The sequence below is a fragment of the Papaver somniferum genome, unplaced genomic scaffold (assembly GCF_003573695.1).
Source record: "Papaver somniferum cultivar HN1 unplaced genomic scaffold, ASM357369v1 unplaced-scaffold_128, whole genome shotgun sequence".
NCBI lineage: Eukaryota > Viridiplantae > Streptophyta > Magnoliopsida > Ranunculales > Papaveraceae > Papaver > Papaver somniferum.
Window position 1 is genome coordinate 7,283,228 of NW_020621936.1, and position 19,134 is coordinate 7,302,361.

Genomic DNA, 19,134 nt, shown 5'->3' on the forward strand with positions numbered 1-19,134 from the left:
TTCTTCATCAAAATCGACGTAAATATAATTGTAGCTCCGATCTATAAACTGATTTGAGATTTGATATCAGCAAATCATCGTCTCTATTACCCATAGTTTTAATTTTAATTTCAACCACTCTTAATTTTCAATTTCATTTTATTCTTGATATATAATTTTACGAAATTTATTTTCAATTGTTTAAACAATAACAACAGATGCAGTTTCATGACACAAACTATATATCTAATCGAAATTATGCTTTCAATTTTACTAGCAGTTTAATCTTCTACCATAGTTTGATTATGTTGGAAGAAACCTTTACTGGAAATGATACTTGTTGGCTTCTAGCCATGCTGAGTATGAGGAGGTGGTGGTGGTGGCGCAGATGCAGGTTTTAGTGGGGGATTTTTTACCTGTTGAGTGGTGGAGAAGTAAGTGGAGGTGTCATGTTCGGCAGTGGTGGTGGAATTGCAGAGTGTTTCAACTGTTCCATTAAGTTTGTGATTCTAGGAGGTTGTGGTGGAGGAAGTGCAGGTTATAGATGAGGATTTGGAGCCAATATTGGTGCTGATGGCGGTGTTTTCAATGTCAATTTGTATATAATAACTTGTTTGTGTTGCTTGCAGTGAATATTTGGTATGTAGAGGATCTGCAGGATAGGTAAAGTGAAAAAATAGGGATTGAAATCAGGTAAGTTAGTTATTAGGATTGATTTTAATTTTTAATTTGAGATAATAAGGCTTAGGTTGATGTCTGTTAACAATACATGAACTTAATACATTCATATCTTAGAGTAGCCTCTCGATTTGTTCATGTTTTGTAAGATATTACTACTAATTATAGTCTGACAGATCTTTTTGGTTTAGGAAACTGATATGTGTAACTGAAAGAGTGCGCATTGGATAGTAAGTAAATGTTTACCTCCTCTCAGTCAGACAGTCACATTACGCAAAATTTAGAATGGCTATTAGACATGTAGTGAATCAAATTAAAAAAAAAGTATGTTGTTCTCTTTGGAACTGAAAATATGGTCCATCTTAATGATTTCATTGTTTCAGTTTATTAAATGAGGAGGGCATTTTAGTTTTTTATTGGGGTGTTTTCTTGTTTGAGTACAAAATGCATGTGTAATCAGTAGTTACATATGCATATGGCATATGTAAACATTAGTTACACATGCATATTAGCATGTGTAACTAGCCGTTACACATCTAATATGCATGTGTAACTCGTAGTGACAGTACAATACTTCATCTCTATCTTCCTCTACGCAACTTCTTATATAGAGTTTGACGTTAAACCTTAAAAATGCTTAGTTGTTTTGCTTTGTTTGTGGTCTTGCTGAGCTTGGGTTGTGTGTTATTTACACGTCAAATCATGTGTTCCTTCTTGTATCAGAAGGAATAATTGTTGTTCTCAGGAGATCATACCTTACTTGTTCTTAATACTGATTAGCTCATTTGGCAGGATTCTTTGTTTGTTTTCATTTCTGGATTTGAGTCAGCTGGCTCAGAAGAAAAATTTCATACTTTGCTTGTTCATATACCTAAGCATGAGACATGAATTATAGCTCATTTGGCAGGATTTTTGGTGTTTGGTCTGATTGGAACAAGTCAAGTTAGTGATGAAGGTGATGTTGAGTTCAAGGCTGTTCTTTTTGTTCCTCCAAAGGCTCCTCATGATCTGTATGGGAGTTACTACAATGCTAACAAGTCCAACTTGAAGTTATACGTCAGACGTGTCTTCATCTCAGATGGATTCGATGATCTTCTGCCCAAGTACCTGAACTTTTTGATGGTAACCATTTTTCCCCAAGATATATAGGTTCATTATTATAAACGAGGCATAGCCGCATAGAATGAATTGCAAGCTTTGCTACATGGATAATAGCTGAACATTACTTTTTTTGGTATATTATGTAGGGTCTTATGGACTCAGTTACTTTACCACTTAATGTATCGTATGAATTTGTTGATTTTATGTTGACATATATAAGTATGATGCATGTGTAACTCCTAGTTACACAATTCAGATGCATGTGTATCTGCAAGTTACACATGCTAATTGAATGTGTATCTTATAGTTACACATGCTAACCGAATGTGTAACTGCTAGTTGCACATGCTATGCGGATCTACTGGTTTCTATCTACGTTATGCTTATTTTTTGTTGAGTTTATTGGTTTTGTGTTGTCTTGTGCAGGGAAACACATTAGGAAGTTGGTTAAAGATGGATTCATCAGCTGCAAACCAAACCACATTCACTCTCCATATCATGCACGGAGAATGACAAAAGCCAGATTGAGGGGTTTTCACTCTGGATATGGTACGTTATACATAATAATTTACAAATTTTTTTTCTTTTCAGTATTCATAGTGTTTATTTGGCTTCCAGCCTGCACTGAACCCTTAGCTAGACCTGTACTTATGGATTAACTCTGTCATCATTTCTCAGTAGTATGCGCTATGTCAATAAATCAGATTAAAATACAGCTGACAGTGTTCTTTAGATTACTTGATTGCAGTACTAAAAGTATTATGGCGTGCAATTCGGTAGTTTAATTAGTTAAGATTGATTTTTCTAACAATCACTGAATTTACTACCTTGTGAGACTTATTTGTAACATAATACATCTATTAAATTTTTATTGGGAATTTTAGCTGATTGTGTTTGATTTTCCTTTTGTATTTATTGGTATGCAAAAGTATGTGAAACTTATAGATACACATGCTAATTAGATGTGTAACTTCTAGTTACACAAGCTAATTTGATGTGTAATTTCTAGTTACACATGCCGATTGAATGTGTAACTTCAGGTTACATATATTTTACTTACATATAGTATTTACACAATTGGTTACAAGGTCTTTCACAAGTAGTAGTATTGTGTATGATTAAACCTAAGTAGTTACTTGTGCTTTGAATGATTCAGGTTCAGTTAGTGATTGAGAATTTAGAGCAATTGTTCCTGAAACAATAAAAATGAGCGGCTTGTTGTCAATGATGATCGAGGTGATAAGTTAATGCTACTGCGAGCAAATCCAGATGCCCCTATATATCTCTGTCTATAGGTAAGTAGTGGAAATGGTTTGTTTAAGTAAATGTAGGACTAACTAGTGGAGATATGTTAACCAGTTTAAGTCCATAACAAGTCCATAGTGAAAGTAGTGTATGGACAACATAATGATTTGTTTATGCATTGACCCTATTCTGTCATTTTCTGCGTATATTATAGCTTGTTACTCATACCTGGATGCAGAATGAGGTTCTGACTCAAGATACATTCACTTGCTTTCAAGTTTCTTTATTGTGTTGTGAAGAAACCGATCTCATCAGGATGTGTAACTTCTGCATACACATCGATATGGATGTGTAACTGATGATTACACATGACGGATGCATGTGTAACTCCCAGTTACACATGCTAAGATAGGTTATCATGTGTATTTTCTGTGATCTTTGTTCTATAATTTTGCCTTACAATTCGTTCTAATATTTTTTTTTCTTTTTTTGCTTTTTGTTCATCCAACCTAATACATGGATGTTTATTTCGTTGCAGATATGCAAGCATTTTGGAGGGAGGAAGACAAGAAGGAAAGGCAAAGATTTAAACTTCATAAAAGCACAAATCAGACGCATGTGTAACTCTCAATTACACTAGATAGATGCATTTGTAACTCTCAATTAAACTAGACAGATGCGTGTGTAACTTCTAGTTACACATGCTAAGAAATTAATAAATGAATATTAAAGTATTACATTTATTTTTTATATGCGTTCTTTTTGATGTCTATTTTCTTGATGTGTAACTTTTCATTACACATGGCATAAGGATGTGTAACTTCTGGATACACATGCCATATGCATGTGTAACTTCTGTTTACACATTCACACTGTATTTTAATAATTTTGGGCCTACATTTAATAATTTTGGGCTTAAATTTTATTTAATTATGGGCTTGACAATATATAAAAGGGTATGGATGTCCTTTAATAACTCGGGGCCTAGATTTAAATTTGTTTTAATTAAGGGCCTCATATTATGGGTTATCCATGAGTTGGGCCTTAGCCTAATTTTCCCTCTTTGTATTGGGTAAACCGTAAACCCGTAAAAATGATCGCGTTTTTGCTAACAGAGACGCGTGGACGTGACGCACTCAATTAACTGTACTGGTCCTACCGGGCAATGGGCATAGTAATATTCTTTCGTTGATTTCTCGTTTTCTCTTTCCTTTTTAGCCTTCCTATTTTCTGATTTTCATGGCTTTGGTGTAAAAATTCTCCGATTAAAAAAAAAACGATTAGACTTTTTTACATATACAAACACCTTTCACTTAAAAGAAAAAAAGAAAAGAAAAAATCATTCCCTGGTTCAGATTGGATCGCTTTCTGAGTTGTCGATAAAAATTCTAGGTTTGTTTGGAGATTTAGATTTATGAGGAGAAATTCGTGAAGTATTTCTCATAATGGCGGAAGAAAGTTTGATAGAAAGAGAAAATGGTGGATTAGTAGCTATGGATTCATCTGAATCAAGATGGGTATTTCAAAACGATGATGATGATTCTGATGTTGATGATGATGATAATGATGATTTACCAGCTCGTATGAGTTTGGTAGATTCAGAAGAAGATGAAAACGCTGAAACTAAATTAATTAGAACTGGTCCGCGAATTGATTCTTTTGATGTTGAAGCTCTTGAGATTCCTGGTGCTCATCGAAATGAATATGAGGTATTTACATTTCATTATTTGATCTAGTGTATATTGGATTCATTCTTTAAATTAGGATATGCATTTGACTGGTGAATTTCAGATCTCTTACTCGAGTAACAAATGTGGTGAAAATTTAGTTTTCTAGTTGGATAACTAATGAAATTTATTGAATTTGTACTCGTTGGAATCTTATTTAATAGAATCACTTTCTTAAATCAAATTTTGGAAAATTTCAAGCTAAGTAGGTCCGATTTGATTCTATACCCGTTGGTCCACATAATGCTAGAGTGCGTTTGGTTTTGGTAGTGATGCTAATTTTGTTAATAATGATAAGGATACATGAAAATGTAAATTGCAGACTGTGTGCCAGTAGGTTTTACTTTTTCAGACTATCCACAATGGCATGAGATTATAGCATTTTTGCCATAATTTCGCTCGAAATGGAAGCGGCTATAGCCATAATATGGCATATATACCAATTTTAAGTGCCGGGTTTGGCATTTGGATATAGCATATGCTATAAATAACCGCACTCAAAACTCCTTTGAACTCCATCTCAGTGTGGTATGTCATTCAGACCCAAGATGAGAATGAGCCTCACATGAAACTCGATCTGAGAATGAGCCCGTACATGCTCATACCAAGCTCGTTCTTAGATAGAGTCTGACACCAAACTCTTATCTCTGACACCACCAGTTTGCATTTTCAACCACTATGTGCTAAACCTAAACTGAAAGCTATTTATACCATATAACTATAGCTTTTACCATACACCATTGTGGATGTTCTAGGGATACCTGTGATTAGTTCAGTTTTTAGACACAATTGTTTGGACATGTAATAGACCCCTTGTATTGAAGACTACTTTTTTTAGTTCTTGTAGAAGCATGTTGCATGTTGCATAGCAGAATCAAATACTGCTAAGGTATGCACTATTGAATACTGCCTGGCTTGCCTTTTTCATCTTTCATCTATCATGAATTTGGGTTGAAAATTGAGCTTATTCATAATATTTTTGCAAATTAGGTGTAGGCCATATACGAGTTCCGACCATGTACGAGGTCTATATCCTTATAGAAATCATCCTGTTTTTGAGAAATTCTTAACCCCGTCAAAGTTGGCTTGACGTAAACCGATCAAATTGAATCAAATAGAACAATTGACGTCATAAATCACTCAACTTTTGATTGAAAAGATGACATAGAATTGATGTCTTAATTGGATTTGTTTTTCCTTTCTTACCAACTTCTTCAATCACTATTCCTTCTATGAAAACAAACCTGTCGAACACAAAGATATTAGAAGTTGATGTCTTAATTGTGTAGATTTAGATGCAGGACTTTACGATGGGGAGGAAAATCATACTTGCTTTTCAGACTCTTGGGGTTGTCTATGGCGATGTTGGAACAAGTCCTTTATATACTTTTAGCGTGATGTTCAACAAGTCTCCAATTAAAGACAAGGAAGACATTCTTGGAGCTTTATCACTGGTTCTATATGTCTTAATCTTGATACCTCTAATCAAGTACGTACTGGTTGTCCTTTGGGCCAATGATGATGGAGAAGGTATGCCAATACGTTTCGAATGTTTTTGTATCTGTGATTTGTATCTCTGTCTCTCTCTCTCTCTCTCTCTCTCTTATATTTGGAGTAGATGGACTAAAAGAAAATCCCTTTTGGCTGTGTGACACTGTAACTACTGTAGGTGGCACATTTGCTTTGTACTCATTGATCTGTAGGCATGCGAAGGTCAGTCTTCTGCCAAACCAGCTTCCATCTGATACCCGCATATCAAGCTTCAGGTTAAAAGTGCCATCTGCAGAACTTGAAAGGTCCTTAAAAATTAAGGAGCACCTTGAGAGTTCAATTACATTGAAAAAGCTTCTACTAATGCTGGTTCTTGCTGGTACCTCTATGGTCATAGCTGATGGAGTTGTTACCCCGGCAATGTCAGGTTCTGATTTGCTATTTTATCCCTTCCATTTGTTTTCTTTAGCTATATGCCTGCTGAAAAAAAAAATTGTTCATCTTTCAGAAATTGGATTTCTTATTTTTACTGGATGTATCGTGAATGCAGTAATGTCGGCTGTGGGTGGCTTGAAGGTTGGAATAGATGCAGTCGAACAAGGTGACACCCTGTTATTATCAATTCGGCTGGTGTATAAAATCTATTTTTTTTCTTTTTCTTTTGTATATATTTTCCTAGATTTAGTTTCTCGTTCCTAGCAGTGTGAAGAACGTAATCCTTTAAATACTTCTTTTAATCAATACTGATTCATTCCGGGTCATGTGATCTTCAAGTCTTAACACTTTGGATTACAACAAAAAAAAAATAGTGGTCGGCTTTTCCACCTCAGCCGCCAATTGTAAAAACTATGTTTTTGTAGACAGTAAAAATTTGCTTTCACCACACTAGAGAGCAGCTATAGTAAAACTCGTTTTTTTTCTTAACTGTCGGAATGACTGCATTAAAGTACGAGTACTAAGCAGGTATTCCCATCTTTCTTTTGCAGATGAAGTGATGATGATTTCAGTTGCGTGTCTTATAATTTTGTTCAGTGTACAGAAGTTCGGCACAAGCAAAGTTGGACTGGTAATAGGTCCTGCTTTATTCATATGGTTCTGTTCGCTTGGGGGAATTGGGATCTACAACCTTGTAAAATATGGTTATACTGTTCTCAATGCATTTAATCCTGTACATATTTATTACTACTTCGAAAGGAATTCAACTCAGGCTTGGCTGTCCCTTGGAGGTTGTATTTTATGTGCAACAGGTAACATGCTTAACTACCTTCTCCCCTGCTGCTAATTTATTATTTTAGCTTTTCCTTAGGAATTTTCACAAAAGATCTGGAAGAATCATATGACTGTATATTGGAATCCTATACTTATGTATTTCTAATTTGAATCTACTGCAACAAATGCGTCTCATCGGATATTCTTCATATTGTGGACCTTTATTGACTGAAAAATTTGTCTTAATCATACAAATGGTTTCTTAAAACTAAGGGTATGGCTATTACATCAATGAGTGCAATTTTGTTGTTCCCATATCCACTTTTCTGGATGACTAATGGCCTGGTGTATTTCAGGTTCAGAAGCAATGTTTGCAGACCTTTGCTACTTCTCGGTGAGATCAATTCAGGTAAAGCACCGTATAAGAATATGTAACATGTTGGCGAGAATCTTTCTTGATATGTAATAAATTGGAATCGCAACATTCAGACCCTGTTCTCCATACATTATTTGTTAAACTTTGCAATTTTGGTCAGAAATACTGATCCTTCTGGTAATGGTCATTGCAGCTCACATTTGTGTTTCTGGTTCTGCCTTGCCTCATGTTGGGATACCTTGGTCAAGCTGCCTATCTTATGGAAAACCCAAGCAACTATGATCAAGTTTTCTTTTCTTCTGTTCCCAGTAAGCTTTTTACGCGTGTTGTTTATTTCATATTCTTAATATCCTTTTAATTTAAACCTTTATGTTGATGGAATTAACCCAACTGGCTTTCAGATAATGGCCGTGGGATAGGAGCCCTGACTAAGTGACGCTTTTATAGGCTACTACGGTTAAAACCAGTATTGCTTGTTTTTGGTTGTAAAATTGAAAAGATAATCATATTGCGCATGTGCTGTCTATAGGTGGTGTTTTCTGGCCAGTCTTCTTCATTGCTAACATTGCAGCACTTATCGCCAGTCGGACAATGACAACAGCTACCTTCTCATGCATAAAACAGTCGACAGCACTTGGATGTTTTCCTCGCCTTAAAATCGTTCACACATCTCGGAAGTTCATGGGTCAGATATATATTCCAGTCATAAACTGGTTTCTCTTGGTATTCTGTCTGGTGTTTGTCTGCACCTTTGCAAGCAATAATGAAATTGGAAATGCGTATGGTAAATCTTCTTTTCTATGCATCTTTTCTATGTTTAAATCCATATCGTATTCCATTTTCTTATATTTCATTAGTGCTGATGGTCTGGTGTATCTTGTTTAAATATATTCTGAAAGAGTCAGACGACCTAATTTGTATACTTACACGATCAATGACCTGAACGTCTCACCTTATGTCATCTTTTCGTGGGCACAACTTAAACTGAAAATGACCTAATATTCATTCAGGTGGTGTTTGATGTGTGTGTAAGCTGATTTAGTTTTCGTCTTCAATAAAATAATTGTGCTAGCTATTTGCACTTGCTGACGTCTAATCTGTTTGCAGGCATTGCAGAGCTCGGGGTTATGATGATGACAACAATCTTAGTCACCATTGTTATGTTGCTAATATGGCAGATAAACATCATCATTGTGCTCAGCTTTTTGGTTTTCTTCTTAGGGTTGGAATTAACCATTTTCTCTTCGGTTTTATGGAGTGTTGGAGATGGAAGTTGGATTATATTAGTTTTTGCAGTAGTTCTGTTCTTCATCATGTACGTCTGGAACTATGGAAGCAAGCTTAAATATGAAACTGAAGTCAAGAAGAAACTTTCTACAGAGCTTATGCGTCAACTAGGTTGCAACCTTGGCACTGTTAGAGCTCCTGGTATCGGGTTGCTTTACAATGAGCTGGTGAAGGGAGTACCAGCCATTTTTGGCCATTTCTTGACCACTCTCCCGGCAATCCACTCTATGATCATATTTGTGTGCATTAAGTATGTCCCAGTTCCGGTAGTTCCCCAAGGTGAAAGATTTCTTTTCCGCCGTGTCTGTGGAAAGAGCTATCACATTTTCCGGTGCATTGCTAGGTATTTTTCTCAGATATCACAAGTCTCTGACCTTTTATTACCTTTATATATAATAACTGGTTGAATTGGTTGCATCCATATTATGATAATAAAAAAAAAAAATAAAAAAAAATTGTGGGTATAAAATCAGGGGACACCCTATCCCATCCTAAGTAAAAGTGAGGCCTGGATCAGGTTAATCGTATTTTGAAAATGGGTTAACCAGGTTGGATCCCTGATAAACTTGTGCAGTTTACATGCGTGCAGCCCCTCCGCCCCTCCCTTATAAAAATCTAATGCATGTTAATCTTGTTAATCTTTTTCAAGCAATTTCTTCTCTCTTTTTTTTATGGAATGTAAGCTTGTTTCAACTACACCTTATAAACTTCAAACTGTTCAACAGGTATGGCTACAAGGATGTACGAAAAGAGAATCATCAGACGTTCGAACAACTACTCATTGAGAGCCTTGAGAAGTTTATTCGTCGAGAAGCCCAGGAGCGACAATTAGAGAGTGATGGGGATGAAGATACCGAATCTGATGATGAAATTAATTCTTCAAGGCTTCTTATAGCACCCAATGGAAGTGTATATTCCCTCGGGGTACCACTTCTAGCAGATTTCACCTGCCCAGAAAAACCCATCTTCGAAGCAAGTACCTCAGCGGAGGTAGTCCCATTTCTTCCTGGAGAAACACTCGACCCAGAACAGAGCCTTGAAAGGGAACTTTCTTTCATTCGGAAAGCCAAAGAATCCGGGGTTGTTTATCTACTAGGTCATGGAGATATCAGGGCAAGGAAGGACTCTTGGTTTATCAAAAAACTTATCATAAATTACTTCTATGCATTTTTAAGAAAGAACTGCAGGAGGGGAATCGCGAATCTCAGTGTTCCCCACTCAAATCTGATGCAGGTTGGCATGACATACATGGTTTAAGATTCTCAATTGTGCCGCCAAAATAAGGCGGTTTTTCCTTATAGTTGGACATCGAAGTTTACAGAGGAAAATGGTCTGCAAAGGCCATGCTATTTGGGATGTCTTTGATTGAAGATAAGACACAGATTTGAGGGATTTGAGTTACCACGAGAATGCAAGGTTTGCACCAGGGAAAAAAATGAATGGGGGAAGAGCTGTTTGTATTATTTTACTATAAAACGAATTTTCGCTCTCATTGCCCAGGTTGGCCTGACCAGGCTATTTGTAGATTCCCGGCACTTGTTAATCAGAATCTTTGTAGTGTTGTTGCATTACTGTTCCTGTAATTCTGGAATACTGATTTCATTAGTGAATACACATTGGAAAGAACTGTAATTACAATATTGAAGGTAAAACGATTAAATCCCTATTTAATTATGTAGCTTTTTTTGCCATTTAAATCCCTCACTTGAGGGAAATAATAGAACTTTTCATGATTTCATCTTGGAAAAAGAGCTGCGTCAAATTACTGAACACAAGTTAACAAGGAGTTCGAATAATTGAACAACTTGTTAACATGGAATTATTAAGTAAATGATGGGTCTTCTGCTCCTTGAGAAAAAGAGACTGCTAGTTCAGTATGGGGTTCTGCAGTATTGGGAATTTCTGAACAGCATCAAAAACAACTTGAGAAAGCAGTGATCTAAGACTCTTTAATCTATTGATCGTCATATGCACTTGTACAATTATTACAGTTAACACAACGGAAGTATAGTAATTGCGTGGGATTCTATAAGAAAACTACATTCAACAGACAACAGATGCTGCTTTTTTCCTCTCTCTGAAACCCTTCAAAGTCGGGAGTGGCGAAGCGATTTATCCTCAACGGAATCACCATCAAGTATCAACTGAGAACAGTAAAACCATTGTAAAACCTAGACATTTATTTGTAGCCAAGCAATCCTATGTAGAAATGTTTCCTTCATCTTCTCATTGACCTGTCATTGATCACCGAGTTTTTAATGTCAAAGGAGACTCAAACATGTGGTTCTACAGTTGGATAAATGAATATGGCACTGAGTGAGCATGTGGAAATACCGATATCATCTCTCTAACAAATTTCACACAGATGGTAGGCATAAATCTCTCCCACTCTCAATTACGAAATATTTAAACATATGTTAAGCGTAGTTACAGTGCTCATAGTTGTAGGAATGCACTCAACATACTAAAAATACGAAAGTAGGCACCAGTCCAGTATCTAACATATTGTCATGATGAAGTAAGAGTTGGTAGTTTCGCGATAGTGGCAATTCCTAGGAACAAAAGTCAACAAGCATAAAGATCGATAAAAGAAAAGGTTAAGCAGTACACCTGTAGTCTAGTAAGTGTTTCTACAGAACTCGAAAGAAACCTCATATGTACCTTAAAGACCAAACTAATAAAAGTTCAAAACTACAAATCAAAAGAACTAGCCAAATTTAAACTAACAATAGTGTTTCCCAATAGATACCCACAATTACAAGCAAACACTACATGATTTTAGATGGATTCTAGAGCCCGATCGGTGAAAAAGAAAAGGATGTTAAGGATTACCTTTGAGAGTTGAGTCAAACCCGCAATTAGTTAAATGCTTCGCAAGTGTCTCTCCCAATTGTTGCTGCCAATCCTGTGCAGCCTTGGCTTCATCCACAGGCAACACGGTTGCTGTCTCCATGGCAAGATTGACGGTAGCAGTAGATACCAGAGGCTGTTCATTCATATAATTCAACCTTTAATAGCCCTTGGAAAATGAAAAACAAATGCGAGTCAAATGTCGAAAAAACTTACTTGACTTTCTAAGATTTTTTTTACACTTACAGCGCACCCATCACACATCATTCCCTACATAAAATCATCCCTAAAGATCACAAAACAAAAAACGGAAAGAAACTCTAAAAATGAAGAAATTCAAAACATCGGTTGAGTTTACTTTGACATCAAAAGTCAGAGAATCAGAAGATAAAGATGGAATTCCTTTTGTTTCTCCGCCATTAGATGCATTATCTCCACTAGCAGAGCAAGAAAAACGGGAGAAGCCAGATGATGAAGAAATTGAGATAAATCTCGTTGAGATGTTATTAATGGTTGAGTTATTAAGAGGGGTTTTTAAGGAATTGATATGGCGACTGGAAATTGAGATCTTGGGAGGGCAAATTAGGGTTTTGGAGGTTAGAGTTGACGCTGCTGAGAGTGTAAACGCCATTTTTACTAATGCGATTGTTTCTCTGTGTGCACTGTCTGTGTGGTGGGTGGGAGGACTGTTTCTTTTGTTTTTCCCAAACTACCCCCGGTAGTCTTTAAGAATTTTAGAGATTTATGCGCAAAAGTCATTCAAGAAAGTGGTAATTGTTATAGGGCTGTGGCCCATGGATGTGCGGTCATTAGATAACTAGGTTTTTCTCTTTCCTATATATAGAGAACATTGTATTATGTAATCCCTGTTGCCTCTTTATCAAATCTGAAGTTCTTCTCATTCTCTATCTTTATCTATATCTCTTGCTTTAACCTAATCGATACTACAAAATGTTATCAGCACGAAGCTGTACCGCGGAGCTATATGGAATCATCGTCAAGCTAAGTGTTTTTCTTCCTTTGATTGTGGCAGATTTGATTTAATTTAATTTCATTTATGGGGAAAAGGAAATATGTTGATTTGATTTTTACTAATGATGAAAGGAAATCTGTGACGTTAATGGGTGAAAGATGGGACGAAGGGAAAAACCTAGTCATATAAAGGACCGCACATCCATGGGCCACAGGCCCTATAACACTCCCCCTTGTGCGGTTCTATAACAAAGATTTATACATATAATGTTATGGATAAATATTTGTTATTGAACCGCACAAGGGGGAGTGATATAGGGCCTGTGACCCATGGATGTGCGACCCATTAGATGACTAGGTTTTTCCCTTTCCTATATATAGAGAACATTGTATTATGTAATCCCTGATGCCCCTTTATCAAATATGAAGTTCTTCTCCTTCTCTATCTTTATCTCTATCTCTTGCTTTAACCTAATCGATACTACAAAAGTAATTGAATATTTGTCCCTATTTTTGATGGGCTATACAAATATCCTTATCACACAATAAATATGTCCTTCTCTTTGTACAAGCCCATTAGGGGTCCATTAATAAATTAGAGACTTCCAAATATACCCCCAGTATATTTTCTAGTATTTAAAAACTGAAAGAGAGAGAGAGATTTTTCATTAGCATAAAAATCAATGAAACTCTCCACGTCTTCGTCGCTGCACCACTAGAACCATCTTCGCCGCCACCGCCACCACCTCTATCTTTTGGAGGACTGTTTTTTTGTTTTTCCAAAACTACCCCCGGTAGTCTTTAAGAATTTTAAAGATTTATGCGCAGAAGTCATTCAAGAAAGTGGTAATTGAATATTTGTCCCTATTTTTGATGGGCTATACAAATATCCTTATCACACAACAAATATGTCATTCTTTTTGTACAAGCCCATCAGGGGTCTATTAACAAATTAGAGACTTCCAAATATACCCCCAGTATATTTTCTAGTATTTAAAAACTGAAAGAGAGAGATATTTTTCATTCGCATAAAAATCAATGAAACTCTACACGTCTTCGTCGCTGCACCACCAGAACCATCTTCGCCGCCGCCGCCGCCACCTCTATCTTTTGGAGGACTGTTTTTTTGTTTTTCCCAAACTACCCCCAGTAGTCTCTAAGAATTTTAGAGATTTATGCGCAGAAGTCATTCAAGAAAGTGGTAATTGAATATTTGACCCTATTTTTGATGGGCTATACAAATATCCTTATCACACAATAAATATGTCCTTCTCTTTGTACAAGCCCATCAAGGGTCCAATAAAAAATTAGAGACTTCCAAATATACCCCCAGTATATTTTCTAGTATTTAAAAACTGAAAGAGAGAGAGAGATTTTTCATTCGCATAAAAATCAATAAAACTCTCCACGTCTTCGTCGCTGCACCACCAGAACCATCTTCGCCACCGCCGCCACCTCTATCTTTTGGAGGACTGTTTTTTTGTTTTTCCCAAACTACCCCCGGTAGTCTTTAAGAATTTTAGAGATTTATGCGCAGAAGTCATTCAAGAAAGTGGTAATTGAATATTTGTCCCTATTTTTGATGGGCTATACAAATATCCTTATCACACAATAAATATGTCCTTCTCTTTGTACAAGCCCATCAGGGGTCCATTAACAAATTAGAGACTTCCAAATATACCCCAAGTATATTTTCTAGTATTTAAAAACTGAAAGAGAGAGAGAGAGATTTTTCATTCGCATAAAAATCAATGAAACTCTCCACGTCTTCGTCGCTGCACCACCAGAACCATCTTCGTCGCCACCGCTGCCACCTCTATCTTTTCAAGGTCTGTTTTTTTGTTTTCCGAAACTACCCCCGGTAGTCTTTAAGAATTTTAGAGATTTATGCGTAGAAGTCATTCAAGAAAGTGGTAATTGAATATTTGTCCCTATTTTTGATGGGCTGAACAAATATCCTTATCACACAATAAATATGTCCTTCTCTTTGTACAAGCCCATCAGGGGTCCATTAACAAATTAGAGACTTCCGAATATACCCCCAGTATATTTTCTAGTATTTAAAAACTGAAAGAGAGAGAGATTGTTCATTCGCATAGAAATCAATGAAACTCTCCACGTCTTCGTCGCTGCACCACCAGAACCATCTTCGTCGCCGCCGCCGCCACCTCTATCTTTTGGAAGACTGTTTTTTGTTTTTCCCAAACTACCCCCGGTAGTCTTTAAGAATTTTAGAGATTTATGCGCAGAAGTCATTCAAGAAAGTGGTAATTGAATATTTGTCCCTATTTTTGATGGGTTATACAAATATCCTTATCACACAATAAATATGTCCTTCTCTTTGTACAAGCCCATCAAGGATCCATTAAAAAATTAGAGACTTCCAAATATACCCCCAGTATATTTTCTAGTATTTAAAAACTGAAAGAGAGAGAGAGATTTTTCATTCGCATAAAAATCAATGAAACTCTCCACGTCTTCGTCGCTGCACCACCAGCACCACGCTGCCGCCACAACCTCTATCTTTTGGAGGACTGTTTTTTTGTTTTTCCCAAACTACCCCCGGTAGTCTTTAAGAATTTTAAAGATTTATGCGCAGAAGTCATTCAAGAAAGTGGTAATTGAATATTTGTCCCTATTTTTGATGGGCTATACAAATATCCTTATCACACAATAAATATGTCATTCTTTTTGTACAAGCCCATCAGGGGTCCATTAACAAATTAGAGACTTCCAAATATACCCCCAGTATATTATCTAGTATTTAAAAACTGAAAGAGAGAGAGAGATTTTTCATTCGCATAAAAATCAATGAAACTCTCCACGTCTTCGTCGCTGCACCACCAGAACCATCTTCGCCGCCGCCGCCACCACCTCTATCTTTTGGAGGACTGTTTTTTTGTTTTTCCCAAACTACCCCCGGTAGTCTTTAAGAATTTTAGAGATTTATGCGCAGAAGTCATTCAAGAAAGCGGTAATTGAATATTTGTCCCTATTTTTGATTTGCTATACAAATATGCTTATCACACAATAAATATGTCCTTCTCTTTGTAAAAGCCAATCAGGGGTCCATTAACAAATTAGAGACTTCCAAATATACCCCCAGTATATTTTCTAGTATTTAAAAACTGAAAGAGAGAGAGAGATTTTTCATTCGCATAAAAATCAATGAAACTCTCCACGTCTTCGCCGCTGCACCACCAGAACCATCTTCGCCGCCGCCGCCACCTCTATCTTTTGGAGGACTGTTTTTTTGTTTTTCCCAAACTACCCCCGGTAGTCTTTAAGAATTTTAGAGATTTATGCGCAAAAGTCATTCAAGAAAGTGGTAATTGAATATTTGTTCCTATTTTTGATGGGCTATACAAATATCCTTATCACACAATAAATATGTCCTTCTCTTTGTACAAGCCCATCAGGGGTCCATTAACAAATTAGAGACCTTCGAATATACCCTCAGTATATTTTCTAGTATTTAAAAACTGAAAGAGAGAGAGAGATTTTTCATTCGCATAAAAATCAATGAAACTCTCCACGTCTTCGTCGCTGCACCACCAGAACCATCTTCATCGCCGCCGCCGCCACCTCAATCTTTTGGAGGACTGTTTTTTTGTTTTTTCCAAACTACCCCCGGTAGTCTTTAAGAATTTTAGAGATTTATACGCAGAAGTCATTCAAGAAAGTGGTAATTGAATATTTGTCCCTATTTTTGATGGGCTATACAAATATCCTTATCACACAATAAATATGTCCTTCTCTTTGTACAAGCCCATTAGGGGTCCATTAACAAATTAGAGACTTCCAAATATACCCCCAGTATATTTTCTAGTAATTAAAAACTGAAAGAGAGAGAGAGATTTTTCATTCGCATAAATATCAATGAAACTCTCCACGTCTTCGTCGCTGCACCACCAGAACCATCTTCGTCGCCGCCGCCACCACCTCTATCTTTTGGAGGACTGTTTTTTTGTTTTTCCCAAACTACCCCCGGTAGTCTTTAAGAATTTTAGAGATTTATGCGCAGAAGTCATTCAAGAAAGTGATAATTGAATATTTGTCCCTATTTTTGATGTGCTATACAAATATCCTTATCACACAATAAATATGTCCTTCTCTTTATAAAAGCCAATCAGGGGTCCATTAACAAATTAGAGACTTCCAAACATACCCCCACTATATTTTCTAGTGTTTAAAAACTGAAAGAGAGAGAGATTTTCATTCCCATAAAAATCAATGAAACTCTCCACGTCTTCGTTGCTGCACCACCAGAACCATTTTCGCCGCCGCCGCCGCCGCCACCTCTAACTTCATCACTGCCATTATCAACTCTGTCACTACCTAATCCACCACCTACATCACCACACCCAACTCTTAAAGAATCGTTTTATCTTAATTTCTACTTGATTTAGGTATACAACTCAAATCTGCTGGAGAATCAACGAGAAAATAGCCTTCCGAACTTAGATCTGGGTGGTGGAGGATGTTAAATCGCCGCTCTTTTAGTTGATGATGGTGGCGGTGGTGGCAGTGGAGGAGGATATCGAATCATTGTTCTATTATTTGATGATGGTGGTGGTCATGGAGATGGAGGAAATTATTTAATCAAATTTCCAAATCAGAAATTTGAATTGAAGTTTTCAATGTTTAAAAGATTAAATGTTATGAAGTCTTCTTCATTCTCGATTAAAATTAGTTTCAGTTTATGATTCTGCCTACCTTATATGTTCTGCTTTAAATGATTTCACCATTGATTATCGTAATCCTAGTATACTGTGGTTGTGTTGTTTATGCAAGTTACAATTGTTCATTCCCTCATAGTTAGAAATGAACGCAGTGCGTTTTAATTGGTGTATAGAGTGAATTTTATGATTTCCAATTTGGCCAAAGTTTAATTTTATAAATCTGGGATTGGTAATTGTGTAGGTTAAACATGTGATACGAGAGCAGAATGTTATGGCGGCGACTGAGATCATTGACCTCTTCTGTGAACTCATTGTGTAGCTATTTTGTTTCTCTTTGTTGTGTTATAGACTCAATAGAAGGTTTTTCTTTTAATCTGTTGACATGAGTCATATTTCGTTCAGGACATGCCCAGAAAACCTTAAAGAAGGGATCTGTAGTTTAATATTTTCAGCTCCAAGGTGTTCGGACATTCCAGAGCTAGCGCAAATTCGGGATATCTTCGAAAAGAAATATGGAAAGAATTTGTCTCAGCGGCAACAGAGTTGCGCCCTGACTGTGGTGTGAACTGCACTGTTATCCCCTATCATCGAGTTAGTTCTGATTACAGCAGTAGCAACAACTGAGAAGAGTTAATCTTATATATGGTTCATGATAAACAGTAACCATTTTCTGTTTAATTTTTGCTCAATTGTTTTAGATGGTTCGAATTGGTGTTGAAGCTTCGTAGAAGATAGTGGCGGTTGCTGCTATGAATTATAAATGGTGGTTGATGGTTCTATTGGTGGTAACTGCAATGAAGGAGATGAAGTTGTTGTTGTTTATGAAGCTACACGTGATGATCAATTTTTGTTGTTTATATGTTTTTATGGGATCAATTGTTGTTGTTGACCCAATTTTTTATGGGATCAACCACGGTTGTTGATCCATTTATGGGATCAACTCTTGTTGTTGACCCAATTTTTTATGGGGTCAACTACGGTTGTTGATCAATTTATTGGATCAACTCTTGTTGTTGACCCAATTTTTTATTGGATCAACTACTGTTGTTGATCCTTTTCAAAACCTATTGTTGATAATATTTCCTTAGATAAGTATAATCATGCTTATATTTTAAATCATGTTTGTAGTTTAAATCATGTAAATTTCTTTCAATTTTGAACTTGTGGTGCAATGGTAGCATGTCTGACTCTATGTCAGATGATGCGTGTTCGATTCACGCCAAGTTCACTCCATTTACATGGATCAACTTCTATTGTTGATCCTTTTTTTTTTGGATCAACTACCATTGTTGATCCCCAAAATTGGATCAACTTCTACTGTTGGTTCTATTTTTATTTGGATCAACTACTGTTGTTGATACAAAAATATCTGAACCAGTGGTGGTGGTGGCCGCGGCGATGACGGTGGCGGTGGTGGTGGCGACGACGGACTAGTGGTGGTGGCGACGACGAACTAGTGGTGGTGGAGGACTGATGGTGTAATGGTGGTGGTGATGGAGTGGTGGTAGAATATTAGTGGTGGTGGCGGTTGGTAGGT

General features: G+C 36.6%; 2 protein-coding genes and 2 long non-coding RNA genes across 9 annotated transcripts; 3 read left to right on the forward strand and 1 right to left on the reverse strand.

Moving 5' to 3' along the window:
- The first annotated feature begins 644 nt into the window (after window positions 1-644).
- Window positions 645-3,034, forward strand: LOC113331819. 2 transcript variants are annotated; one of them, XR_003351215.1, is made up of 4 exons: window positions 645-672; window positions 1,565-1,779; window positions 2,185-2,307; window positions 2,915-3,034. It is a non-coding gene; the product is annotated as an uncharacterized LOC113331819 (long non-coding RNA). The 2 variants fall into 2 exon arrangements; XR_003351214.1 differs by lacking the exon at window positions 645-672 and having other exon boundaries at window positions 1,437-1,779.
- Window positions 3,035-4,220: 1,186 nt separating this feature from the next.
- On the forward strand, window positions 4,221-10,769 carry LOC113332014 (potassium transporter 7-like). 5 transcript variants are annotated; one of them, XM_026578666.1, is made up of 10 exons: window positions 4,221-4,712; window positions 6,026-6,260; window positions 6,400-6,648; window positions 6,730-6,822; window positions 7,208-7,468; window positions 7,787-7,839; window positions 8,000-8,114; window positions 8,336-8,590; window positions 8,914-9,436; window positions 9,819-10,769. In XM_026578666.1, exons 1-10 carry the CDS (start codon window positions 4,449-4,451, stop codon window positions 10,348-10,350), a joined length of 2,580 nt encoding a protein of 859 aa, XP_026434451.1. In that variant the 5' UTR covers window positions 4,221-4,448; the 3' UTR covers window positions 10,351-10,769. The 5 variants fall into 5 exon arrangements, with proteins under 5 accessions (XP_026434451.1, XP_026434456.1, XP_026434454.1 ...); XM_026578671.1 differs by having other exon boundaries at window positions 4,222-4,712; window positions 6,020-6,260; XM_026578669.1 differs by having other exon boundaries at window positions 4,222-4,712; window positions 6,772-6,822.
- Window positions 10,770-11,016: 247 nt separating this feature from the next.
- LOC113332016 (copper-transporting ATPase PAA1, chloroplastic-like) lies at window positions 11,017-12,725 on the reverse strand. Its single transcript, XM_026578672.1, has 4 exons — window positions 12,302-12,725; window positions 12,160-12,213; window positions 11,926-12,079; window positions 11,017-11,327 (listed from the first exon to the last, which is right to left on the reverse strand). Exons 1-4 carry the CDS (start codon window positions 12,572-12,574, stop codon window positions 11,320-11,322), a joined length of 489 nt encoding a protein of 162 aa, XP_026434457.1. The 5' UTR covers window positions 12,575-12,725; the 3' UTR covers window positions 11,017-11,319.
- Window positions 12,726-17,119: 4,394 nt separating this feature from the next.
- LOC113331748 lies at window positions 17,120-18,704 on the forward strand. Its single transcript, XR_003351137.1, has 2 exons — window positions 17,120-18,188; window positions 18,296-18,704. It is a non-coding gene; the product is annotated as an uncharacterized LOC113331748 (long non-coding RNA).
- The last annotated feature ends 430 nt before the right edge of the window (window positions 18,705-19,134 follow it).

Excerpts from the sequence above, each read along its gene's own strand:
- LOC113332014 (XM_026578666.1), top strand. The coding sequence starts at position 4,449 with ATGGCGGAAGAAAGTTTGATAGAAAGAGAAAATGGTGGATTAGTAGCT. Across the intron at positions 4,713-6,025 it reads CTCATCGAAATGAATATGAG|ATGCAGGACTTTACGATGGG; the intron begins GTATTTACATTT and ends GTGTAGATTTAG. Across the intron at positions 8,591-8,913 it reads TGAAATTGGAAATGCGTATG|GCATTGCAGAGCTCGGGGTT; the intron begins GTAAATCTTCTT and ends ATCTGTTTGCAG.
- LOC113332016 (XM_026578672.1), bottom strand. The coding sequence starts at position 12,574 with ATGGCGTTTACACTCTCAGCAGCGTCAACTCTAACCTCCAAAACCCTA. Across the intron at positions 12,214-12,301 it reads CTCTGACTTTTGATGTCAAA|GGAATGATGTGTGATGGGTG; the intron begins GTAAACTCAACC and ends GATTTTATGTAG. Across the intron at positions 12,080-12,159 it reads AAAAAATCTTAGAAAGTCAA|CCTCTGGTATCTACTGCTAC; the intron begins GTAAGTTTTTTC and ends ATGAATGAACAG.